The sequence below is a fragment of the Ovis canadensis genome, chromosome 7 (assembly GCF_042477335.2).
Source record: "Ovis canadensis isolate MfBH-ARS-UI-01 breed Bighorn chromosome 7, ARS-UI_OviCan_v2, whole genome shotgun sequence".
Lineage (NCBI taxonomy): Eukaryota > Metazoa > Chordata > Mammalia > Artiodactyla > Bovidae > Ovis > Ovis canadensis.
The window spans coordinates 66,114,167-66,139,802 of record NC_091251.1 but is presented as its reverse complement, the minus strand read 5'-3'; the positions used below and the strand labels follow the sequence as shown (position 1 = coordinate 66,139,802).

At 37.1% G+C, this 25,636-nt stretch overlaps 1 protein-coding gene across 2 annotated transcripts in view; it reads left to right on the top strand.

The window, feature by feature from the left end:
- Nucleotides 1–25,636, top strand: part of UNC13C (unc-13 homolog C) — a 701,596-nt gene that overhangs the window by 602,683 nt on the left and 73,277 nt on the right. For both annotated transcript variants that reach the window (XM_069596439.1, XM_069596440.1), the window contains 3 exons: nt 14,301–14,450; nt 19,790–19,913; nt 21,683–21,739. In XM_069596439.1, the coding sequence (XP_069452540.1) occupies nt 14,301–14,450; nt 19,790–19,913; nt 21,683–21,739 (331 nt within the window). The remainder of the gene's footprint in view (nt 1–14,300; nt 14,451–19,789; nt 19,914–21,682; nt 21,740–25,636) is intronic.

Sequence of the window (25,636 nt, the reverse complement as noted above, 5' to 3'; positions counted from 1 at the left end):
GTCTCGTTTGTTTATTTTTGCTTTTATTTCCTTTACTTCAGGAGACAGATCTAAAAAATACCACTGTGATAGTGTTCCGCCTTTCCTTTCCTCTAGGAGATTTATGTATAGTACCCTGTTTTGGGATCTTTAACCCATTTCGAGTTTATTTTTGTATATGGTGTTAGAGAATGTTCTAATTTCATTCTTTTGCATGTAGCTGTCCAGTTTTCCCAGCATGATCTATTGAAGAGACTGTCTTTTCTCGATTGTATATTCTTGCCTCATTTGTCATAGATTAATTGACCATAAGTGCATGAGTTTATCACTGGGCTTTCTGTCCTATTCCATTGACCTCTGTGTCTGTTTTCATGCCAGTGCCATACTGTTTTGATTACTGTAGTATTTTCATATAGTCTGTAGCATAGTCAAAAGTCAGGGAGCATGGGTCCTCCAGCTCTGTTCTTCTTTCTCAAGATACTTTGGCTATTTGAGGTCTTTTGTGTTCCCATACAAATTTTAATTTTTCTTTGTTTCAGTAGTGTGAAAAATGTCATTGTTAATTTGATAGGAATTGCATTGAATCTTTAGATTGCCTTAGGTAGTATAGTCATTTGAACAATACTGATTCTTCCAATCTAAGAATATAGTATATCTCTCCATCTATTTGTGTGATTCTCAATTTTATTTCATCAGTATTTTATAGTTTTTGAAGTATAGGTCTTTTGCCTTCTTGAGTAGGTTTATTCTTTGGCTGGTTTGTTTTCTTGGATATAATGGTAAATCAAACACATCTTTGAAGAAGTTCATTAATTTCATACAGAATTCGCTGTAAGTATTAGTTCAATAAATATTGACTTATTATTTTAACCTATGACTTCAGTTCTCAAATAAGATTGAAATTTATTCTTAAGGAGAGGGCTAGCTATCTCTTTGGAATCTAGTAATGACTTATGTGTATTTTGGAAAGACACATGCTTAACAGACAACTACTGATTAGTTTTGCCACTCTTAAATCAGAAAGACTAAAAAGAAAAAGATACAAAGTATCATACTTTTTCTCAAATGTAGGAATGAAGCAAAGTCAAGTCCTATGCTTGGACTCCTCTTTGGTATCAGAGGTGTGTTCATCATCTTCATGGAGAGCCCCTTCACAGTTTAGATGCTGAGCCAGATGCAGTCTTGATGTACTGAGCTTTTAGGCTTCCCTTATAAAAAGAATAATTACCATATTCTGTTGCCATGGATTTATTTTCCACACTACCAACCAAGTCTGTATTTCATACTCAGGGTAGGTGAGAAGTCCATAAGGATCAGTCTGATCATGCAGTAGAGTCAAACTGGATAATTTCAGTCAGAATCCACCTTTCTTTTAGTGTAAATTAGTGGTTGTGAGTTTTAAAATTAAGTGCATAACTAATTGCCCCAAATCTATTTCATCTGCTGTTATTAAAACCCACAATTAAATTATTTTACTCTATGTAGCTGGCAGGATGATTTTTTTCAGGAAAGCCAGGGCAAAGTCAAACTAAACATCTGAAGCCTGGGTCTCTGGGTTATAATACACACATAGGAAACCCACCTGGGAACTGAGACTAAGTGAGATAAAACTTCAGTGATATCTTAATGATGTTCTTAATGTTTTCTAAACCTTTGCCACTCAGGTTTCTGCTTATGCACATATCTTGCAGTTTAGTTCTTTGGTTTATTACACTTCTTTTAATCTTGGGTACCAGTGGCTAGCTGGATTAAATAAATTTTAAAAATCAGGAACATTTCATAGGAATTCTGTGTGTGTTCTGTGGCTTCTCAAGTGCTCATAGAGTCTGTCGTTATTATCTGGTACTGTGTGTGTGTGTGTATGTGTGTTCAGTTGCTTGAGTCATGTCCAACTCTTTGGACTATAGCCTGCCCGGCTCTTCTGTTCATGGGATTCTTCAGGCAAGAATATTGGAGTGGGTTGCCATGCTCTTCTCCAGGAGACCTTCCCAACCCAGGGTTCAAACCAGTGTCTTCTGCATCACAGGTGGATTCTTTATTGCTGAGCCACCTGAAGCCCTACTGATCAATAAAAACTTTTCAAGCAGAAAATGGATAGAAAAAAAGACTCTTTAGGTGACTTTACCAAAAGTTGATAGAGACAGAAGATTTTCAGGTCAGATGCTAGTGTTGATTCAGCCTGGATTAATGGTAGGGTAGAAGAGCATTCTCTCTTATTCTCTGGTAATCCTTCCTCCATATGTCTGATCCCACACACAGAGCTGTCTTCTCGTGGGTGTTTACCATATGGGTCTGTTGTAGGAGACTGTTTGTACATTTTTGGATCATGAGTATCATACCTTCTGCTCAGTCAAGCCTCCACCTCAATTCACTGATTTAAGAATCAGTTCTAAGAAAGTAGCTATTTCAAAGGTGCTTAATACTACAGTCAGCTGGATCACTGATGACCTAGTGGTAAATCAACCAGGTCAAATGTTTTCCAACATGATTTACCTTTCCTATATATTGCTCCAAGTACCTACCGCTACTTCTTGTTGATGTTCAGTCGCTAAGTCATGTTCGACTCTTTGCATCCTCATGGACTACACACACCAGGCTCCTCTGTCCTCCACTGTCTCCCAGAGTTTGCCCAGGTTCATGTCCATTGAGTCAGTGATGCAATCTAACCATCTTATCCTCTGCCACCCCTTTGTCTATTCCCTTCAATCTTTCCAAGAATCAGGGTCTTTTCCAATGAGTCGGTTCTTTGCATCAGGTGGCCAAAGTAATGAAGCTTCAGCATCAGTCCTTCCAATGAATATTCAGGGTTGATTTCCTTTAGGATCTACTGCTTGGATCTCCTTAAAGTCCAAGGGACTCTCAAGAGTCTTCTCCAGCACCACAGTCTGAAAGCATTAATTCTTTGGTGTTCAGCCTACTTTCTCATCATGCACAATTACTGGAAAACCATAGCTTTGACCATGTGGACTTTTGTTGGCAAATAATTGTCTCTGCTTTTTAATATGCTATCTAGGTCTGTCATAGCTTTTCTCCCAAGGAGTAAGTGTATTTTAATTTCATGGCTGCAGTCACTGTCCACAGTGATTTTGGAGCTAAGAAAAGAAAATCTATCACTGTTTCCACTTTTTCCCCATCTGTTTGCCATGAAGTGATGGGACCAGAAGCCATGATATTCATTTCTTGAATGTAGATTTTTAAGTCAGCTTTTGCACTCTTCTCTTTCACCCTTAGTTGCTCTTTACTTTCTGCCATTAGAATGGTATCATCTTCATATCTGAGGTTGTTGATTTCTTTTGACAATCTTGATTCCAGCTTGTGATTCATCTACCCAGATGCAGATGTAGATGTATCTGCATCTAAGTTAAATAAATAGGATGAAAATATACAGTCTTGATATACTCCTTTCCCAGTTTTGAACCAGTCCATTGTTCCATTTCTGCTTCTAACTGTTGCTTCTTGACCTGCATACAGTACAGCTTTCTTATTATTACCTGGTAACTCCTTCTCACCATTCCCAAGATGTGATTAATTTACCCTCGTTACCTAACTGGCTTTTTTCTTGCCTGCTTGTGTGTGTATTATAATCATACTTATTGTTGAAGTTGAGAGTAACAGACAATACAGAGGACGACTGGATATGCTCAGAGTCTCCGCTATTTAAATCTCTTAGTATTTTCTGCTGTTTACTTCAGTTTAGTCACTCAGTCATGTCCAACTCTTTGCGACCCCATGAATCGCAGCATGCCAGGCCTCCCTGTCTATCACCAACTCCCAGAGTTCACTCAGACTCGTGTCCATCAAGTCAGTGATGCCATCCAGCCATCTCATCCTCTGTTGTCCCCTTCTCCTCCTGCCCACAATCCCTCCCAGCATCAGAGTCTTTTCCAATGAGTCAACTCTTCGCATGAGGTGGCCAAAGTACTAGAGTTTCAGCTTTAGCATCATTCCCTCCAAAGAAATCCCAGGGCTGATCTCCCTTAGAATGGACAGGTTGGATCTCCTTGCAGTCCAAGGACTCTCAAGAGTCTTCTCCAACACCACAGTTCAAAAGCATCAATTCTTTGGTGCTCAGCTTTCTTCACAGTCCAACTCTCACATCCATACATGACCACTGGAAAAACCATAGCCTTGACTAGATGGACCTTTGTTGGCAAAGTAATGTCTCTGCTTTTCAATATGCTATCTAGGTTGGTTATAACTTTTCTTCCAAAGAGTAAGCGTCTTTTAATTTCATGGCTACAGTCGCCACCTGCAGTGATTTTGGAACCTCAAAAAATAAAGTCTGACACTGTTTCCCCATTATTTCCCATCAAGTGAAGGGACCAGAGGCCATGATCTTCGTTTTCTGAATGTTGAGCTTTAAGCCAACTCTTTCACTCTCCACTTTCACCTTCATCAAGAGGCTTTTTAGTTCCTCTTCACTTTTTGCCATAAGCATGGCGTCATCTGCATATCTGAGGTTATTGATATTTCTCCTGGAAATCTTGATTCCAGCTTGTGCTTCTTCCAGCCCAGCATTTCTCATGATGTACTCTGCATATAAGTTAAATAAGCAGGGTGACAATAAACAGCCTTGATTTACTCCTTTTCCTATTTGGAACCAATCTGTTGTTCCATGTCCAGTTCTAACTGTTGCTTCCTGACCTGCATATAGGTTTCTCAAGAGGCAGGTCAGGTGGTCTGGTATTCCTATCTCTTTCAGAATTTTCCACAGTTTATTGTGATCCACACAGTCAAAGGCTTTGGCATAGTCAATAAGGCAGAAATAGATGTTTTTCTGGAACCCTCTTGCTTTTTCCATGATCCAGCAGATGTTGGCAATTTGATCTCTGGTTCCTCTGCCTTTTATAAAACCAGCTTGAACATCTGGAAGTTCATGGTTCATGTATTGCTGAAGCCTGGCTTGGAGAATTTTGAGCATTACTTTACTAGCGTGTGAGAAAGTGCAATTGTGCGGTAGTTTGAGCATTCTTTGGCACTGCCTTTCTTTGGGATTGGAATGAAAACTGATCTTTTCCAGTCCTGTGGCCACTGCTGAGTTTTCCAAATTTGCTGGCATATTGAATGCAGCACTTCCACAGCATCTTCTTTCAGGATTTGAAATAGCTCCACTGGAATGCCATCACCTCCACTTGCTTTGTTCATAGTGATACTTCCTAAGGCCCACTTTACATTCCAGGATGTCTGGCTCTAGATGAGTGATCACACCATTGTGATTATCTAGGTCATGAAGATCTTTTTGTATAGTTCTTCTGTGTATTCTTGCTACCTCTTCTTAATATCTTCTGCTTCTGTTAGGTCCAGACCATTTCTGTCCTTTATCGAGCCCATCTTTGCATGAAATGCTCCCTTGGTATCTCTAATTTTCTTGAAGAGATCTCTAGTCTTTCCCATCTGTTCTTTTCGTCTATTTCTTTGCATTGATCGCTGAGGAAGGCTTTCTTATCTCTTCTTGGTATTCTTTGGAACTCTGCATTCATATGGTTATATCTTTCCTTTTCTTCTTTGCTTTTTGCTTTTCTTTTCACAGCTATTTGTAAGGCCTCCTCAGGCAGCCATCTTGCTTTTTTGCATTTCTTTTCCATGGGGATGGTCTTGATCCCTGTCTCCTGTACAATGTCACAAACCTCATTCCATAGTTCATCAGGAACTCTATCTATCAGATCTAGTCCCTTAAATCTATTTCTCACTTCCACTGTATAATCATAAGGGATTTGATTTAGGTCATACCTGAATGGTCTAGTGGTTTCCCCTACTTTCTTCAATTTAAGTCTGAATTTGGTAATAAGGAGTTCATGATCTGAGCCACAGTCAGCTCCTGGTCTTGTTTTTGTTGACTGTATAGAGCTTCTCCATCTTTGGCTGCAAAGAATATAATCAATCTAATTTCGGTGTTGACCATCTGGTGATGTCCATGTGTAGAGTCTTCTCTTGTGTTATTGGAAGAGGGTGTTTGCTATGACCAGTGCATTTTCTTGGCAAAACTCTATTAGTCTTTGCCCTGCATTCTGTATTCCAAGGCCAAATTTGCCTGTTACTTCAGGCTGTTTAGTTAGGAACCACCAAAGTTGGTGTTGGAGGATATAAAGAGTGAAAACTATAATACTAAGGATTACACCTCACAGACTTAGTTAAATCTTTTTTTAGTCTTTCTTGAGTGCCTGCCTATCTTGGGTTAAAGTGTATTTAATAAGTAGCTTAATGTTTAATTGCATTTATTTGCTGCTGTTGTTGTTCAGTCACTCAGTCATGTCTAACTCTTCACCCCCTGGACTGCAGCACCCAGGCTTGCCTGTCCTTCACTATCTCCAGGAGTTTGCTCAAACTCATTGCCAATGAATCAGTGATGCCAACCAATCATCTCATCCTCTGTCACCCCCTTTTCCTCCCGCTTTCAGTCTTTCCCAGCATCTGTATCTTTCCCAGTGAGTCAGTTCTTTGCATCAGGTGGCCACAGTATTGGAGTTTCGGCTTCAGCATCATTCCAGTGAATATTCAGGACTGATTTCCTTTAGGATGGACTAGTTGGATCTCCATGCAGTCCAAGGGACTCTCAAGAGTCTTCTCCAAAACCACAACTCAAAAGCATCAATTTTTTAGCTCTCAGCCTTTTTTATGGTCTAATATATTTATAAATGATTACTGGAAAAACCGTAGTTTTGACTATACAGACCTTTGTTGGCAAAGTGATGTCTCTGCTTTTTAATGCACTGTCCAGGTTTTTCATAGCTTTTCTTCCAAGGAGAAAGTGTCTTTTAATTTCATGGCCGCAATCACCATCCGTTGATATTTTGGAGCCCAAGAAAATAGTCTTTCACTGTTTCCATTTTTACCCATCTATTTGCCATGAAGTGATAGGACTGGATGCCATGATCTTCAATTGTTGAATGTTGAGTTTTAAGCCAGATTTTTCACTCTCCTCTTTCACCTTCATCAAGAGGCTCTTTAGTTCCTCTTCGCTTTCTGCCATTAGAGTGGTATCATCTGCATATCTGAAGTGATTGATATTTCTCCCAGCAAACTTGATCCCAGCTTGTGCTTCACCCAGACCAGCATTTTGCATGATATACTCTGCATCTTATTTAAATAAGCAAGGTGACAATATATAGCCTTGACATACTCCTTTCCCAGTTTTGAAACAGTCCATTGTTCCATGTCTGGTTCTAATTGTTGCTTCTTGACCTGTATACCAGTTTCTCAGGAGGCAGGTAAGGTAGTGTGGTATTCCCATCTCCTTATGAATTTTCCACAGTTTGTTGTGATCCACACAGTCAAAGGTTTTAGTACCGTCAATGAAGCACATGTTTTTCTGGAATTCCCTTCCTTTTTCTGTGATCCAACAGATATTGCCAGTTTGATCTCTTTTTCCTTTGCCTTTTGTAAATCCAGCTTGTACATCTAGAAGTTCTTGGTTCATGTACTGTTGAAGCCTAGGTTGAATGATTTTGAGCATAACCTTGCTAGCATGTAAAATGACTGCAATTGTACAGTAGTTGAGTGCTCTTTGGCATTGTCTTTCTTTTGGAATGAAAACTGACCTTTTCCAGTCCTGTAGCCATTGATGAGTTTCCAAATCTGTTGGCATATTGAGTGCAGCACTTTAACAGCATCATCTTTTAGGATTTGAAATAGCTCAGCTGGAATTCCATCACCTCCACTAGCTTTGTAGTAATGCTTCTTAGGCCCACTTGACTTCACTCTCCAGGATGTCTGGCTCTAGATGAGTGATCATACCAGCATGGTTATCCAGATCATTAAGACCTTTTTTCTGTAGTTCTTCTGTGCATTCTTGCCACCTCTTATTTGCTTTTAACTATCAGTATGATATTAGTTACTTATATAGATTATGCAAGGAGAAGTATTTCTTGTTACTTATATTAACATTATTGTATCTATTGGTTAATAGATTAGCCCAGTGTAACACCTTGGGGTTGATTTTGCTTTTGTTGATATTAAGATAAAGTAATTGTTGAGCTTGAATGCTTTTATAAAAAAAATTATTATAGTTGCTTTACAATGTTGTGCTAATTTATGCCAAACAGCAAAGTGAATCAGCTGTAAGTATACATATATCCCTTCCTTTTTGGAGTTCCTTCTCATTGAGGTTACCACAGAGCATTGAGTAGAGTACCCTATGCTATACAGTAGGTTCTCATTAGTTATTTATTTTATACATGGTAATGTGTATATGTCAATTTCAATCTCCCAATTCAGCCCAGCCCCTCCATGCCACCTTTGGTATTCTATATGTTTGTTCTCTGGGTCTATGTCTCTATTTCTGCTTTGCAAATAGTTTCATCAGTACCCTTTTTCTAGATCCCACATATATGCATTACTATAAAATTTCCCTTTTTTCCTTTTCTCCTTCTGACTTCACTCTGTATGGCAGTCTCTAGGTCCATCCATGTCTCTACAAATGACACAATTCCATTCCTTTTTATGGCTGAGTTATATGTATGTATGTGTGTATGTGTATGTATGTGTATGTGTGTGTGTGTGTATATATATATATATGTATATATATGTATATTTATGGCATATTCTTCTGTTGATGGAAACTTAGCTTGCTTTCATGTCCTGGCTATTGTAGTCCTGCAGTGAACTTTGGGGTGCATATATCTTTTGAAATTACGGTTTTCTCTGGGTATATTCCCAGGAGTGGGATTTCTGGGTCATATAGTGTTCTATTTTCCGTTTTTTGAGGAACCTCCATACTGTTCTCCATAATGGTTGTATCAGTTTACATTCCCACCAATAGTTTAGAAGGGTTCCCTTTTCTCCCCACCCTCTCCAGCATTTATTGTTTGTAAATTTTTTGATGGCCATTCTGACCAGTGTGAGATGATAGTTTTGATTTGCACTTGTCAGATAATTAGTAATGCTGATATCTTTTCATATGCCTGTGGTCCATGTGTATGCTTTCTTTGGAGAAATGCCTGTTTAGGTCTTCTACCCATTTTTTGTTGGTGTTCTTTGTTTTTATATTGAGCTGCAAGAGCTGTTTGTATATTTTGGAGATTAATCCTTGTCAGTTGCTTCATATATTTTCTCCCATTCTGAGGGTGTCTTTTTGTCTTGTTTATGGTTTTCTTTGCTGTGCAAAAGCTTTTAAGTTTACTTAGATGCCACTTGTTTATTTTTGTTTTTATTTTCATTACTCTAAGAAGTGGGTCAAAAAAGATTTTGTTGTGACTTATGTCAAAGAGTATTCTGCCTATGTTTTCCTGTTAGAGACTTATAGTGTCTGGCTTTACATTTAGGTCTTTAATGAACTTGAGGTTATTTTTGTGTATGGTGTTAGGGAGTGTTCTAATTTCATTCTTTTAGCTTTAGCTCTCCAGTTTTCCTAGTACCACTTATTGAAGAGACAGACTTTTCTCCATTTTATATTCTTGGCTTCTTTGTCATAGATTAGGTGACCATAGGTGGGAGGGTTTATCTCTGGGCTTTCTGTCCTGTTCCATTGATCTGTATTTGTGTGTGTGTGTGTGCGTGCGTGCATGCGTGTGTGTGTGTGTGTGTGTCCATACTGTCTTGATTACTGTAGCTTTGTAGTACAGTCTAAAGTCAGGGAGCCTGATTCCTCCAACTCCATTTTTTCTTTCTTACGATTGCTTTTGGCTATTTGGGGTCTTCTGTGTTTCAATACAAATTCTAAAATTTTTTGTTCTAATTCTGTGAAAACTGTTATTGGTAACTTGATAGAGATTGCTTTGAATTGCTTTGGATAATATAGTTGTTTTCACAATATTGATTCTTCTGATCCAAGAATATGGTATATCTCTCCATCTGTCTGTGTGGTCTTTCTTTCTTTCATCAGTATCTTATAGTTTTCTGAGTACAGATCTTTTGCTTCCTTAGGTAGGTTTATTCCTAGGTATTTTTTTTTGTTGTTGTTTCAATGGTAAATTGGATTGTTTCCGTATTTTCTTTCCCTGATCTTTTTTGCTAGTGTATAGGAATGCAAGAGATTTCTGTGTTTTAATTTTGTATCATACAACTTCATCAAATTCATTGATTAGTACCAGTAGATTTCTGGTGGCCTCTTTAGGATTCCTTATATATAGTATTATGTCATGTGTAAACAGTGACAGTTTTACTTCTCTTTCAGTTTGGATTCTTTTTCCTCTCTGATTGCCATGGCTAGGACTTCCAAAATTATGCTGAATAATAGTGGCAAGAATGGACATCCTTGTCTTATTCCTGATTTTAGAGGAAATGCTTTCAGTTTTTCACCATTGGGCATATTGTTATTAATAGCTGTGGGCTTGTAAAATATGGCCTTTATTAATTAAGGTAAGTTCCCTCTACGCCTACATTCTGAAGAGCTTTTTAATTGTAAATGGGTGTTGAATTTTGTCAAAAGCTTTTCCTGCATCTGTTGAGATGATCATAGAGTTTTTATTCCTCTGTTGGTTAGTGTGGTGTATTACACTGATTGGTTTGTGTATGTTGCAGAATCCTTGCATCCCTGGGATAAATCCCACTTGATCATGGTGTATGATACTTTTATATGTTGTTAGATTCTATTTGCTAGTACTTTGTTGGGGATTTTGCTTCTGTGTTCATCAGTGATACGTGTGTGTCATTTTTGTGGATGTGGATGTGTGATATCTTTGTCTGGTTTTGGTATCAGGGTGATGGTGGCCTTATAGAATGAGCTTGGGAGTGTTCCTCCCTCAAAAGTTTTTTGGTTTTTTTGGGAAGAGTTTGAGAAGGATGGTTGTTAGCTTTTCTCTAAATGTTTGATAAAGTTTACCTGTAAAGCTATCTTTTCCTGAACTTTTATTTGCTGGAAGATTTTTAATCAGTTTCAATTTCATTACTGGTGATTGGTCTGTTGACATTTTCTATTTCTTCCTGGTTTAGTCTTGGAAGGCTGTGCCTTTCTAAAAATCGGCCCATGTCTTCCATTTTATTGGCATACAATTGCTTGTAATAGTCTTACTATCCTCTGTATTTCTATGGTATCAATTTGTAATTTCTCCTTTTTCATTTCTATTGGGTTGGCCAAAATATTTGTTTGGGTTTTTTTCTGTAAGATGTAATGGAAAAACTGGAACAAACTTCTTGGCCAGCCCAATAAGTTTATGGCTTTGAAGCCTCTTCCTTTTTTTTGATAGTCTGGCTAAACCTTTATCAATTTTGTTTATCAAAGAACCAGCTTTTAGTTTATTGATCTTTGCTATTGTTTTCATTTCTAGTTTACTTCTGTTCTAAATTTTATGATTCTTTCCTTCTGCTAACTTAGCATTTTGCTGCTTGTTCTTTCTCTAGTTGCTTTAGGTGTAAGGTTAGGTTGTTTGAGATTTTTCTCATTTCTTAAGGTAGGATTATATTGCTATAAACTTCCCTCTTAGAAAAGCATTTGCTGCATCCCATAGGTTTTGAGTCACCATGTTTTCATTGTCATTTGTTTCTATGTATCTTTTGATTTCCTCAGTGATCTCTTGGTTATTTAGTAGCATATTAATTAGCCTCCACGTGTTTGTACTTTTTACAGCTTTTTTTCTTGTAATCAATGTCTAATCTCATAGCGTTGTGTTTGGAAAAGATGCTTGTTATGACTTCAAATTTCTTACATTTATCAAGACTTGATTTGTGACTCAGGATGTGATGTATCCTGGAGAATGTTCCATGTACACTTGAGAATAAAGGGTATTCTGCTGCTTTCAGGTGGAGTGTCCTATATATTTCAGTTGAGTCTGTCTGATCTAGTGTGTCATTTAAAGCTTGTGTTTACTTATTAATTTTCTGTCTGGATGATCTGTCCATTGGTATAAGTGGGGTGTTAAATTTCCCCACTATTGTTGGTTTGCTGTTGAGTCCCCCTTTTATGGCTGTTAGCATTTCTTTTAATGTATCGAGGTGCTCCTATGTTAGGTACATAAATATTTATCGTTGTTATATCTTCTTCTTGGACTGATCCCTTGACCACTATATAGTGTCCTTCCTTGTCCCTTATAACAGTCTTTATTTTAAGGTCTATTTTGTCTGATATAAGTATTACTACTCTGCTTTCTTTTTATTTCCATTTATATGAAATATCTTTTTCCAACCCCTCACTTTCAGTCTTTATGTGTCTCTAGGTCTGAAGTGGATGTCTTATAGACAGCATTTATATATAGGTCTTGTTTTTTTAACCCATCCAGCCTGTCTGTGTCTTTTGATTAGAACATTTAATCGGTTTATATCAGGTAATTATTCATATGCATGCTTAGTCGTGTCCAACTCTTTGAAACCGCATGGATGCAGCCTGCCAGGCTCCTCTGTCCATGGGGATTCTCCAGGCAAGTAGAATGGAGTGGGTTCCCATGCCCTCCTCCCAGGGGATCTTCCCAACCCATGGATTGAACTCAGGTCTCCTTCATTGCAGGCAGATTCTTTACTGTCTGAGCCGCCAGGGACGGGCTATATATATATGTTCCTATTACCATTTTCTTAATTGTTTTGGGTCTGTTTTTGTAGGTCTTTTCTTCTCTTATGTTTCCCACCTAGAGAAGTTCCTTCAACATTTGTTGTAAGGCTGTTTGGTGATATTGCGTTCTTTTAAGCTCTTGCTTCTCTTTAAAGCTTCTAATTTCTCCATTGAATCTGAATGAGATACTTGCTGGGTAGAGTAATCTAGGTTGTAGGTTTTTCCCTTTCATCACTTCAAATATATTCTGCCACTCCCTAAGGCCTGTAGAGTTTCTGCTGAAAAATCAGTTGGTAACCTTATGGGGGTTCGCTTGTATGTTATTTTTTGCTTTTCATTTGCTGCTTTTAATATTTTTTCTTTGAATATAATTTTTGTTTGATTAGTACGTGTCTTGGCATATTTCTCCTTGAGTTTGAGACTCTCTATGTTTCCTGTACTTAGTGGCTGCTTTTAAGCTAACTAAGGTGTTTATTTTGGAGAAGGAAATGGCAACCCACTCCAGCGTTCTTGCCTGGAGAATCCAGGGATGGGGGAGCCTGGTGGGCTGCCGTCTATGGGGTCACACAGAGTCGGACACGACTGAAGTGACTTAGCAGCAAGGTGTTTATTTACTCTTTTGATAAGATTTCTAAAAAGCTATACCTTTTTAGATTAACATTTAAAAATACATTAAAAGTTATAACTTTGGGGTAATTTTTAAAGTTGAACTAACATTCTTTTCTTGGACAACCTGCTATCACCAGCCTTGTTAGGCTTGTCACCTCTACTTATACGTTTTTTATTTTGGTACAAAGATGAGTTTGTCCTACAAACTGTTCATAAGGAGCTTTTCTGGTTTCAGTATATTTAGCTTAAGTTCTCTTCATTAAATGTTTAGTTAAATCATTATACAAATGGTAAAAGGGGTAAACTTTGCTTTTTATTACTTTTAATGCTTCTTTCATCATTCCTTTACAGTACTTTCTCTATAGAGCTAAAGAGAAATTTTAATTAATTTAAATTTTTTAATTTTAATTTTCTATCTCCTATACTTTAAATGTTAAGCAAATTATTAATTTGCTTGTGGTAGTAAAATTTAAAGGATGATTTTGTCTAGTTTTACTTCAAAGTGTTCATAGATTATGAAATATCCTAGGTGTAAACTAAGTGGTTTTATTTAAGCTATGCCTTGATTTATCCAAGCCCACTTTCCAGTGTGCTTACCTTTACAACTTGTCTCCTCTCATACAGTTAGTGTTTGTTAATACTGGACTGAGCCTAGAAGTTGGCTTGCCAATATAGGGTTGCCAGATAAAATATAGCATATGTCAAATTAAATTTGAACTCCATATAAAAATAGGTAATCTTTAGTATAAATATGCCCCAAATATTACATGGGGCATACTTACACTAAAAAAAAAAAAAAAAAAAATTCACTATCTGAAATTAAAACTACCCAGGCATTCTGTGTTTTAATATGCTAAGCCAGGCTAGAGGTAGAGGCCAGACAATGGAAGAAGAGCAGCCAATGAGGCTGGAGGAAAGCCAAGAAGGTGTTGAGTCCCAGGGGCTAACTGAAGAAGGAGTGACCAACTGTTAAAAACCAGTAAGAAAATGTCATTTAAAACAGTGCTTTGAGAAACTCAGCTGTTACTGGGAGAGATGGGGACCGAATGATCCCCCACTCAAATTAATTCAACCCAAAAAGTGTCTTTCTTATCTTCTTTACATATAAGGGTTCCAAGTAAGTTTTCATTGCAACAAAAAACTTTGCAGTTGAACAATAAGTTTGAAAACTAATGAGCAAAGGAAATCATGCCATTGGAAACAAATCAAACTCCCTGGGGTGAATTTAACAGACACAGACAAAGGAAACCATAATTATTTGCTTTATTCCATAATTTATATTCTCTATTTTCAGTTTCCAGCTTATCATTGAAGGGTGTATAAAACAAATGAGTTTCGAACTAAATCAAATGAGAACAAATGGAAATACTGCATCTAATAAGAACAGTGCAGCAATGGATGCAGAGATTGTATTAAGACCTCTCATGGACTTCTTGGACAAAACGTAAGTATTCTGCTCAATTTTCTCTTTATACACTGCCTTAAGTTCAGCAGATAGGCATTTGAGGGGGGAAAAATAGTTTTCCTCTATGTAGGACAGTTTTAAAGGGCTTCTACAGAAATAGATCAGTTCATTAACAAAAAAACAAAACTCTTAATTCATTACTAGATGGGAAAATAGAAGGAATGACTACGTACAGAAAAGGGAAAGTGGAGAGGAAATAAGTATTGGTAACTAAGGAGGCTGCTATTCTGAGGCACAGAGAGATTAGGACTTTCATGCTTCTCAGATAACATTTGGATGTGGAGATAGATAGAAGTAAGTCCAGAATATCCAAGTTCATGCCGGAAACCTGCTGAAGAAGATAATAGCACAGATATGACTAGAATCAATTCAGCCCAGGGACAAGTAAATTGCTGCCTTGTCCCACCTTCATCAGCTATTTACTTAGTGTCCATTTGCATCAAACGCTATAATCTAGACACTGGACAGTGATGATGGAGAGTCAAAGTACTTGACTCCATTGAGATTTCAGTTCAGTAGTGGTGGAATGGGTGGGAAAGGAGGCCTTCATGACCAACGGGCCTTCATGACCAACTAAGATAGTGTTCTTAACTAAAAAGGTTGGCTTGTTTCCCTTTCTATTTGGTCCCTTCCTCTTAGAAGTTCTAGTTTTGTAAGTTTGGAGTAGGCACCTGTATTTTCAAATGTGTCCAAAATTGGAAACCATTGATCCAAAACAACAAGAGGTATGATTTCTTCAACGGTGATACTTGAAACCAGAACTGAAAGTAGAAAAGGAGAACATAATTTTGAATGCCTACCAAGGGACCAGCGTAATATCTACTACTTTACTTATATTACCTCATTTAATATTGTTGTGACAAATTAATTAAAACCAATGAGACCAAGATAAATAAGAAGGATACATTACCTTTTGTTAAAGATAAGAACAGCAAAGAAGGAATTAGTAAGAACCTTCCCTATATATTAATAACTTCTCCTTTAATTTCATTTCCCTTTGCTTATAACCTTACTGCATAAGTAATGCTAATGTTCTTATCACTTTAATTTTAGTATTTGTTATAAAAATTCTTATTTTCTGTTTGCTATGAAGAAATATATATAAGAGAGGTGAATAGGTAATTAGGTAGCTTAGCAAGAAATAGGTAGGCAGGTGGTGTAGAAGAAAAAATTAGAAGCAAGGAGGGAGAGAAGAGGAAGAAAGAGGAAAAGCCATCTTCATATCTTTAGGATCTTAATAGACACTTTACTCCTATTGCCTAATTTCCTAACAACCCCTTGACGTTTTTGCCATGACTCTTTTCTATGGATGAGACAATTGATTCACAGAAACTACCATTTAGTTGTGACTGTGATGGTGAGTGGAGAGCAGGATAAAACAATCCTGAACCTCTTAAAACTCCTACCAGAATGCCTTCTGTTTAGAGATTTCCAGTCAGCAGTTCAGAGGTACACATTTATCACTGGCAGAACTATTTATTTTTGCATATGCTGTAACCAAGAGTTGTGAAACATACAGAAAGTTTTGAATTATTCCAGTACTGTTACCTACTAGGGCTTCCTAGGTGCTGTAGTGGTGAAGAATCTGCCTGTCCATACAGGAGACACAAGAGTTGCAGCTTTGATCCCTCAGTAGGGAAGAAAGATTCCTTCTTCCCCCACCAAGACCTCACTACTCTATAAAACATTCCTGGAGAAGGAAATGGCAACCCACTCCAGTATTCTACTAGTTAAGGGACTCTGACTCCATTTCAGCATCCATAAAACAGAGCTAATACATAAACTAGGTTGGCCCTTCTTTTCAATATATTTCAATTATTGTTTTAGTCAGTCTTAAAATAGTCTCTTCTTTATCTAATTATACTTTATTATATCATCATATGTAACTTCCTCACATTCTTAGTAGAAAGAGACTGTAAAAATAGAAAAACATCAGTGAACTTTAAAAATCTGTAAGATTTTAAAATTTGAGGAAGAGATAGGTATGGAGAGCTTGGAAATTTGGGGGCTAATACAGAATGTATAACCATAAATCTACTTATTAGGGGACCTTTTAAAAAGTCAGATATCAATTCTGTTCTCAAGGAACTAACAGGTTAGAAAGAAAAAAAAAGAAAAGTATAGCAGATAAATGCAATAAGGGATAATGCAGTAGTCTCCTATTCAGATGATCAGCATAATTATCATTTGTGTTAGGTCTTCTTTAAAGGCAGATAGGGTTTGTATGTATGAAAATGGGAGATGGGAATTCCAGAGGGAGGTAAAAACAGGTGGATACCTTTTTATAAAAATGTGGTCAACTGTATGGCAAGATATCTCTCTTGTCAGCAAGTATATATAACATTTGAAAATTGTCTGGTTAATTGGTCCTGTGATCAGTCAAAATAGACAGGTTCCAAAATATATGTGTTCAGCTTACATTACCAAGTTGGTTAACTCTGACTAAATTAAGGAAGCAATTGCTAGATTTCCCCTCTGTTTTTTGTTGTTTAAAATGAATTATTAGGGCCAAAAGTCTTCAAGGTGGTTTTGAGATGATCCCCTTAAAAACTGTGTTATATTATAAATGTACAGGCTCTCTTTGTGTAGTCTCCCTAAATATTATACAACACTTTATTTCTTTATGCTTCATGTTCCCCACCAAGACCTCACTACTCTATAAAACAAACTATAAAGGCCATTTCCAGCTAATAGAAATCCCATGCAGAGCTGCAAACATATCAACAATTTTATTCCTATTGGTTCAAATCCAGTTTAAACAGAGTTAGATAGCACACCAAGTATATGAGCTGACCATAAAAACAAGATCAGTTTTTAAACTCAGAGCTTTAGCAAATGGAAATGACACAGCTGTTGCAAAATTGGCAGATTTATTGTGTCTCAAATCATCCAAAGAATTTCTCTGAGGATAGGTTCTGTTATTTTTTTCATGACATATCATCTGGTTTCTACCCCGTGTCCATATAGTGAATATCCATCTACTAGCAAGCTAGAACTACTGCCTCTGAACAATGGGTTCCAAACTTGTGGGGCTACAGAGTTCCACAGCTATGCCTCCAGGGCCCCCCAGCTCTCCCCTTCTTGCAGGGTAGGTCACTGTCATGTATTTTTATATACTAGGTTCTACACACAGCAGTGTTAGGAGAGATACTTCTATGTGAAAATGAGTTTGGGAAATCTCTTCCTTTGCTTCTCAAACATCAGTTCAGTTCAGTTGCTCAGTCGTGTCCAACTCTTTGTGACCCCATGAATCACAGCACGCCAGGCCTCCCTGTCCGTTACCAACTCCCAGAGTTAAGTCAAACTCATGTCCATCGAGTCAGTGATGCCATCCAGCTATCTCATCCTCTGTTGTCCTCTTCTCCTCCTGCCCATAATCCCTCCCAGCATCAGAGTCTTTTCCAATGAGTCAACTCTTTGCGTGAGGTGGCCAAAGTATTGAAGTTTCAGCTTCAACATCAGTCCTTCCAATGAACACCCAGGACTGATCTCCTTTAGGATGGACTGGTTGGATCTTCTTGCAGTCCAAGAGTCTTCTCCAAGACCACAGTTCAAAAGCATCAATTCTTCAGCACTCAGCTTTCTTCACAGTCCAATTCTCACATCCATACATGACCACTGGAAAAACCATAGCCTTGACTAGATGGACCTTTGTTGGCAAAGTAATGTCTCTGCTTTTGAACATGCTATCTAGTTTGGTCATAACTTTCCTTCCAAGCAGTAAGCGTCTTTTAATTTAATGGCTGCAGTCACCATCTGCAATGATTTTGGAGCCGAAAAAAATAAAGTCTGACACTGTTTCCCCATCTATTTCTCAAGAAGTGATGGGACCAGATGCCATGATCTTCGTTTTCTGAGTGTTGAGCTTTAAGCCAACTTTTTCACTCTCCTCTTTCACTCTCAAACATCACATGCCTTTAGATATTAACTCCTTAAGTGTTAGTATTAATTTTATATTTAAATATTTAAAAGTCAGTTCTGTCTCTATCAGATCCCAGTTTGTAATTTCTGCATCCAACCATTCAAAGTACTTAGTAGCACTATAGAAAGTTCATTAGGCTACCCTGAAATATATGATCCAACTTTGGCACTCTGTACAACAGGTTTGATAAACTTTTATTAAAAGAGTCTCAGAGTTCAGTGTCAAGTAATGGAAGTTATGGTACTTTCCATAAATCTTTGTGCAGAACTGTGCCTTCAGATACTGCTGGGCCTTCATGCACAAGTGCATTTACCAAGGGTAGCATGGGCTGTTGGACAACCTACTGAATCTCATCCCTCACTCACTAGCTTCACTTCCTTAGATGAGTCCCTCCAACCTCTCTGAGCTGGTGTTTGATTTCTGAAATGGATATACTAATCCCAGAAATATCTGCAGAAGAGATTTCTAAACTAAAGTGTTATATAATGCTCAATGACATTACCATCATTATCTCACCATGAGAAGAATTGGTAAATACTTTAAGCCTACCACAGTTGGTGAATTGGGAATCTAGAAAATCTGAACTCAGAGAACAAATTTGTGTCTGTTGGGAATGAGTAAAGTCTAAGGATACAAACTTCCAGTAAGATAAGTACTGAGGATAGCATATATATATAGTACAGTATTTATAGGATAGCATATATATATATATATAGAGAGAGAGAGAGAGAGAGAGAGAGAGTACAGTATTTATAGGATACTATACTGTATCATGTATTTGAAAATTTCTAAGGGTAGATGTTGAAAGTTCTTACTATAAGCCAAACAATATAACTCTGTGAGGTGATAGATGTTAGCTAAACTTACTGTAGTGACCATTTCACAACATGTACATTTATCAAGTGATTGTCTTGTGCTCCTTAAACTTACAGTGTTAGATACCAATATCTCAAGAAAATTGGGAAAAAATAGCAATGAGTTTTGCTTTTGAGTGAATCATATGCATGTTTGCCATGTCGTTGTGCAGATCCAATGCCAGTTAGTGATGAAAATGTGTTTCTTTGGTATTTGGCCTATACCATGTACATGGGCATGCAACCCTGGAATGCAGGAAAAATCATGTACTTTGGGAGCCTTGATGTCAATTTGGGAAGCAATTTAAGAAAAGAAATACTCTGAATTCATTTTCTACCAAACAATGAATTTTATAAAATACGATGAAACAGATTTTTTACATTATGTATTTTGTTTTCAGTAAATGAAATTTAGCATCTGAAAATTATAAAGGCCTATTCAGGTATCTTAATCTCAGCCCTGAAAAATGTGAATTCGTGATCAGTAAAATAAGGTGATGCCTCATTGAGAGACTCCTAAGCAATTATGTATTTTATTTTAGATTAAGTCTCTCAGCAAAGATCTGTGAGAGAACAGTCCTGAAGCGAGTATTAAAAGAGTTATGGAAGCTAGTTCTTCACAAAATAGAAAAACAAATCGTTCTCCCTCCTCTGACAGATCAAACAGTAAGTAGTCAAACTCATGTTTGATTATACTTCCAATAACCCATCTAATTGGTTTTTGTTTCAATGAATGGTTTTGATCCATATGAAATAGTAATTAAATTCATTTTGGGGAAAAGGGTTTGGTATACAGTGGCTTAGCAAGGATCATTCCAATGACATTTCCTTATATGAATCAATTTTATTTTCCATTATGGCTTATTACAGGATGTTGGATATAGTTTCCCTGTCTCATACAACAGGACCTTGTTTGTCGATTCTATATATAGTAGTTTGTATCTGCTAGTCCCAAACTCTCAATCCAACTCTCCACCACCCCCACTACAAATCATTTTTCAATAGCGGGAATAGTAGTCAAACTTCACACTTGCTTGATATTTCAAACTTTATCTCTTAAAAAAATGTATCAAAGCCCAATTTATAGGGCTATCTCGTCTACACAAATCATTTTTTCTTTATTATGAAACCTCACCCCAGAAGAACAGATATATGCTAGAATATGCTTGCTGTGTTTCTTCCTGCATTTTTACAGTTTATAAAGATAAATCTAACCCTGCTCTCTGGACTCTTTTTTTTTTAACCTTTTGCTTTTATCAATCACCTTTGCACTTGGATGTAAATATAGGTGATATCTTTTAGTGGATTTGATGGACATGATTGTATCAGACACAGTGAAATAAAAAGGAACCAAAAAGATCAATGACAGCAAAGTCAGACAGTGATCAACTGCATACACCAGCTAACTCAGTTCACATATCCTGAGCCAAGCAAAGAAAGAAATAACCCTACCAAGCACTTGCTCTGGTGACTGAGAAACACCAGTTGATATAAATAATGAATAATTATAAATTAAAATACATATTGACACCATTAATCATGCACACTCAGTGAAATTTAGCCAGTGAAATTATATAGAAAATATTTTCTTGCAAATTGTTCCAAGGTGCAAAGATTCATATGTTTGTTGATTTATCACCAGACAGGGAGTGTTAAATATAAATGACTGAGTTTTACTTCATGCCATGAGTATGTGGTATAATCATATGGGTAGCCAAATCACACATAGAAACATACACACTTATGTCTCTTATTCTCCTATAATACATAATGCATTTCTTTAACATCAGCTAGCTTTCACTTAATTGGCCAATAGGGGAGGCTGTCAGGGCAACCTGCAAGTTGGGTCGCTTTACTTACACACTCTATTTACATTCTAGGCTACTAATGAGTATTCTAGTAGTGCTTACAACGTTTATTCTGATGTTTTTTTCAGCTTTCCTCAGGGCCTTGAGGTGCTAGGGAAAAACCTCTGGCTGAGGAAGGAGTTAGAAGGCAGGGCTCTGACAGTTTGGATGGCATGTCAGGAGGACCAGCTCCACCTTCTTCAGCTCTGGATCTTGAAATTTTATGTAATTTATTTTAAGGGGTAGGGAGTGGAGGGAAGGAGTTGCCTCTGCTACAAATAAATAAATAAAAGGTAAGCTCACTGATGTAATCCGCATTGTACCCTAAACTGGCTGCCAGAGCAGTAACTCAGACTGAAACTTCCAAAAGTAGGATGCTTGCGAGGACAGTTGTATTGCCAGATACAACCCTAGCTATCTGCTAGGTATCCAGATCCAATTTGTAAAATAGACCAATTTAGGGCCTATAAAATAAAAGTCACAAACATAATCAGTAAAACAGAGAACACTGTCTATTGACTACATTTCTACTTTGTTACTGAAGATCTTACAAGTTGTCTCTCTCCTTTTCTATGTGTGTGTTCCTAGGGACCCCAGATGATTTTCATTGCAGCTAAAGATCTGGGACAACTCTCCAAACTGAAGGTAATAAGAATATGTCTGTAAAAGGTAGTGCACTGACTACAGTTCTGTGAGAAACCAGCCTCCTATTAGTAGTGCTATCCAACACAGAAGGACTAAGGATGTGTGTCTGAGATCTCACAATCTAAGAAGTAATTAGAGTAAAATGGAGGGACTGAATTGTGCTTTCTTCTCCCCACACCCTATATATTCTTTTTTATTTTCCAATTCGTAGGGCAGCTGGGAATTTTTGACTGTGTTGAAGCATTCAGGATTACTGCTTTTGAAATAAATTAGCATATTTTCATTTTTATCGTGAACTGGCTTTATATGAAGAAAGGCAAAGAGTGCTCCACAGAAACCCAGTAAAGTCTAGAGAACTCTTCAGGCAGGAAACCTAATGCAGGAAAATACACTTATCAAAGCAGACATTGAGCTTGTCAAGATAATCAACCCCACTATAACAAGGATTTGCTGTATAAACAATCCTACCCTTTATTATTGCTTGAGAGTCACAGGACTTTGCAGTTGTTTAAAGAACCTCAGATTTTTTTTTTTCCCTCTAGAGTAGAAATGTGACTGGTTAAAATATATATTGTTGTTCTGTAATGGACTTTTCGCACTTAGCACAATGTCCTGCAGTTTCCTCAGTATTGTCCCATATAACAAGAGTTCCTTCCTTTTAGAGGTTGAATAATATTGTAAGTACATACCACTTTTTATTATACATTCATTTATCAATGGACCACATATAGGCCAAACTTGTACCTGTAGTTGAAATGTATGTTCTTGCTCTATTTCTACCTATGAGAATATGGTGTAGCATGGGGGTAGGTTCCAGATACTGACCACATTCTACCTCAGCTGCCTCCAAATATGTGACACTGGCCAAGGAACTGAACATGTCTAATTTTCAGATTTGCCATTTGTAAAATCACGACAGTGTTAACCCTTGGCCCAGAGGATTGTTGTGATGATAACGTAGTCATTATCTTTGCATGGTAACTGCAAAGAATATGCCTCTTTCCACTCACAGAGGGCATTCTCTTGTCTCTTCCCCAGGCTGGCAGCTCAGGGTTACATATCATCGGGGCTGTTTTGTGTGTACACAACAGGGGAAAGAGCATCCATGTGACTGCATATTTGCTTACTGAGTTGAAATAGATGCCCTATAATGGCAGTACCTTGTTATATCACCTACTTTGTCCCCTTTTCAGAAAAACAGTTAAAAGCCAATAATCCATTTAGAAGACAGAACCATCACATGAGATTGTTTCTCACAAGTATTCAGGGATGTTGGTGGTTCAGAGGGAAAGTAGAAAGTAGATGCCATTGTCAAACTATTGTTTTGGATCTTGGATCTCTATCATTTTCTTGACCCCTCTTATTACCTCCCTGAGATTTCTATCCCCTCTTTTGAAAGTTTCTCATAGAAAACCTGGAAAAGTGAAACATCACAGTCCCTTATTACAAAAGAAATGGCCTTGGCAGTGTGTGTAGGTCTGTGTGACATCAGGAAACAGATACTGCATCTCCTCCAGCTTCAGCTTCCTGAGTTGAATGCTTTATCAGCTATAACTGTTTCAGTTTCAAGTGATGGAAAGCCAGACTAACAAAAGCAAGGAAGGAATTTATAGCTCCATGAAAATTTACAGTTCTGGGCTAACTCTGGTTTCCATCACTGCTTGATTAGGAAGTCAAACAATGTTACAGAAGCCAGTTACTCTCTTTCAACTCTGTTCTTCCCTTGACTTACTGCCTTAACAATCCTCCTTTCCTGTTTGTAAGACAGTTCTCTGCTTATATCTAACATTTTTGAACTTGAAGTTTTATAGAAAAGAACACCCACCTTGATGCAGGAAATTCTAGCAAAGTCCACAGGCACATCATCAGTGCTAATGCAATATTATCACCATTCCCAAGCCAACCACCGTGGCCTGGGGGATGACATATGCCACTGGGCTTAATTCACATACCCCCACCTGAGCTGAGGAGTGCTGTCAACCCCGTTCAAATCTTATGAACACTAAGTGAGAGAGAGACTGGATCCTCAGTGGGCATATGTATGCTACCTGGGAAACATCAGAGTCCACAGAAACCACAGCACTTATATCCCTTTAGCGGCCTCAAAATTTCTTCAATTCAGTGAATTATCTTGATTATAATAAACTAAAAGCATATTATGAAAAAAATATTCTAAAAGCATTCATTCATTCAGTTCAGTTCAGTCGCTCAGTTGTGTCCCGACTCTTTGCAACCCCATGGACTAAAAATAGAATCCTGTTGTTCATAGGTGATAGAAAAACAACTTAGTTTTAAAACATATTTTTCCTATTATTGTTCCTTGAGTTTTTAAAGTTATTGGTCCATTTAGTTATTATTATTTGAATTACTGAGCAATAAGTCTTCTGTATTGTTATGTAAAAGATTAAAATTGTAGCCAAAATAGAGAACTACCATTTTTCAGTTGAAGTATAGTTGATTTACTATGTTGTGCTAATTTCTGCTGTATAGTAAAATGGTTCAGTTTTACATATATATACACATTGTTTTTGAAATTCTTCACCATTAGTGTTTACCAAAAGATATTGAACAGAGTTACTTGTGATATACAGTAGGACCTTATTGTTTATCCATTCTATAGGTAATGGTTTGAATGTGCTAACCCCAAACTCTCTGTCCTCTACCCACTTTCCCCTGGCCAACCACAAGTCTGTTCTCTGTGTCTGTGAGTCTGTTTCTTTGGTAGATCGGTTCATTTATGCCCCACTTTAAATCCTACATATAAGGGACACGTTATGGTCTTTGTCTTTCAGATTATTCACTTAGTAGATAATATCTAAGTTTATCCCTGTGGCTGCATTATGTACATGTACTACATCTTTTTAAAATTAAAAAAAGTATACTGGAATATAGTTGATTTACAATGTTGTGCTTCAGGTGTACAGCAAAGTCATTCAGTTATACATATAGCCATTATTTTTCCAATTATTTTCCCATTTAGATTATTGAGTAGAGTTACCCGTGGTATATGGTAGGTCCCTATCAGTTATCTTAGTAATGTGCATATGAAAATCCCAGTCATCTTTTATCCATCCCTGTCATCTTTCCCCTTTGCTAACCATAAAAGTCTGCTTCTTCTGCCCATTTTTCAATTGGGTTGTTTGGGATGTTTTGTTGTTGAGTTGTATGAGCTGTTTGAATATTTTCGAAATTAAACTCTTCTCAGTTGCATCACTTGCAAATATTTTCTCCCATTCTGTAGGCTTTTTGTCTTGTTTATGGTTTCCGAAAGCTTGTACATTTGATTAGGTCCCATTTGTTGAATTTTGCTTTCATTTCTATTACCTCAGGAGAATGACCTAAGAAAACATTGGTCCAGTCTATGTGAAAGAATATTGGCTATGTTCTCTTCTAGGCAGAACTGCAAATTTTATAAAACTGTTTTCCCATATTTTACTAGAATGTTGCTTCCAATGTTTTGTTTTCATTTCAAATCCTGGGTCTTTTCATTTTTCATGTATTAGTTTGAAACCAGATTGGATCCACAGGTAAAGTGTCATATGAAATAATAGTATTAGTGAGTAAATTCAGCAATCCTGTACAGAAATATTCACAAATGACTACCTTACTTACAAGAACACAGAATCAAGGAACATAGAACAATGAAGGAAACTAATTTCTTTTCTGCATGTGACTATGATTTAGAATTAATTCATTAAGCAAGGATTTATTTAGATTTTTACATATTCTATATTACTTCATCCTCTGGAACTTTATAATGTAAGTTATTGTAAGTGTGTGCAACTTATTACTATTTTATGGGATCAGATTTATCTGGCATAACATTTTTATGGACAGGTGATACAATATCAAAACCAGTTAGTAAAAATACATCTGGGACAATGAATTTCGTACAAG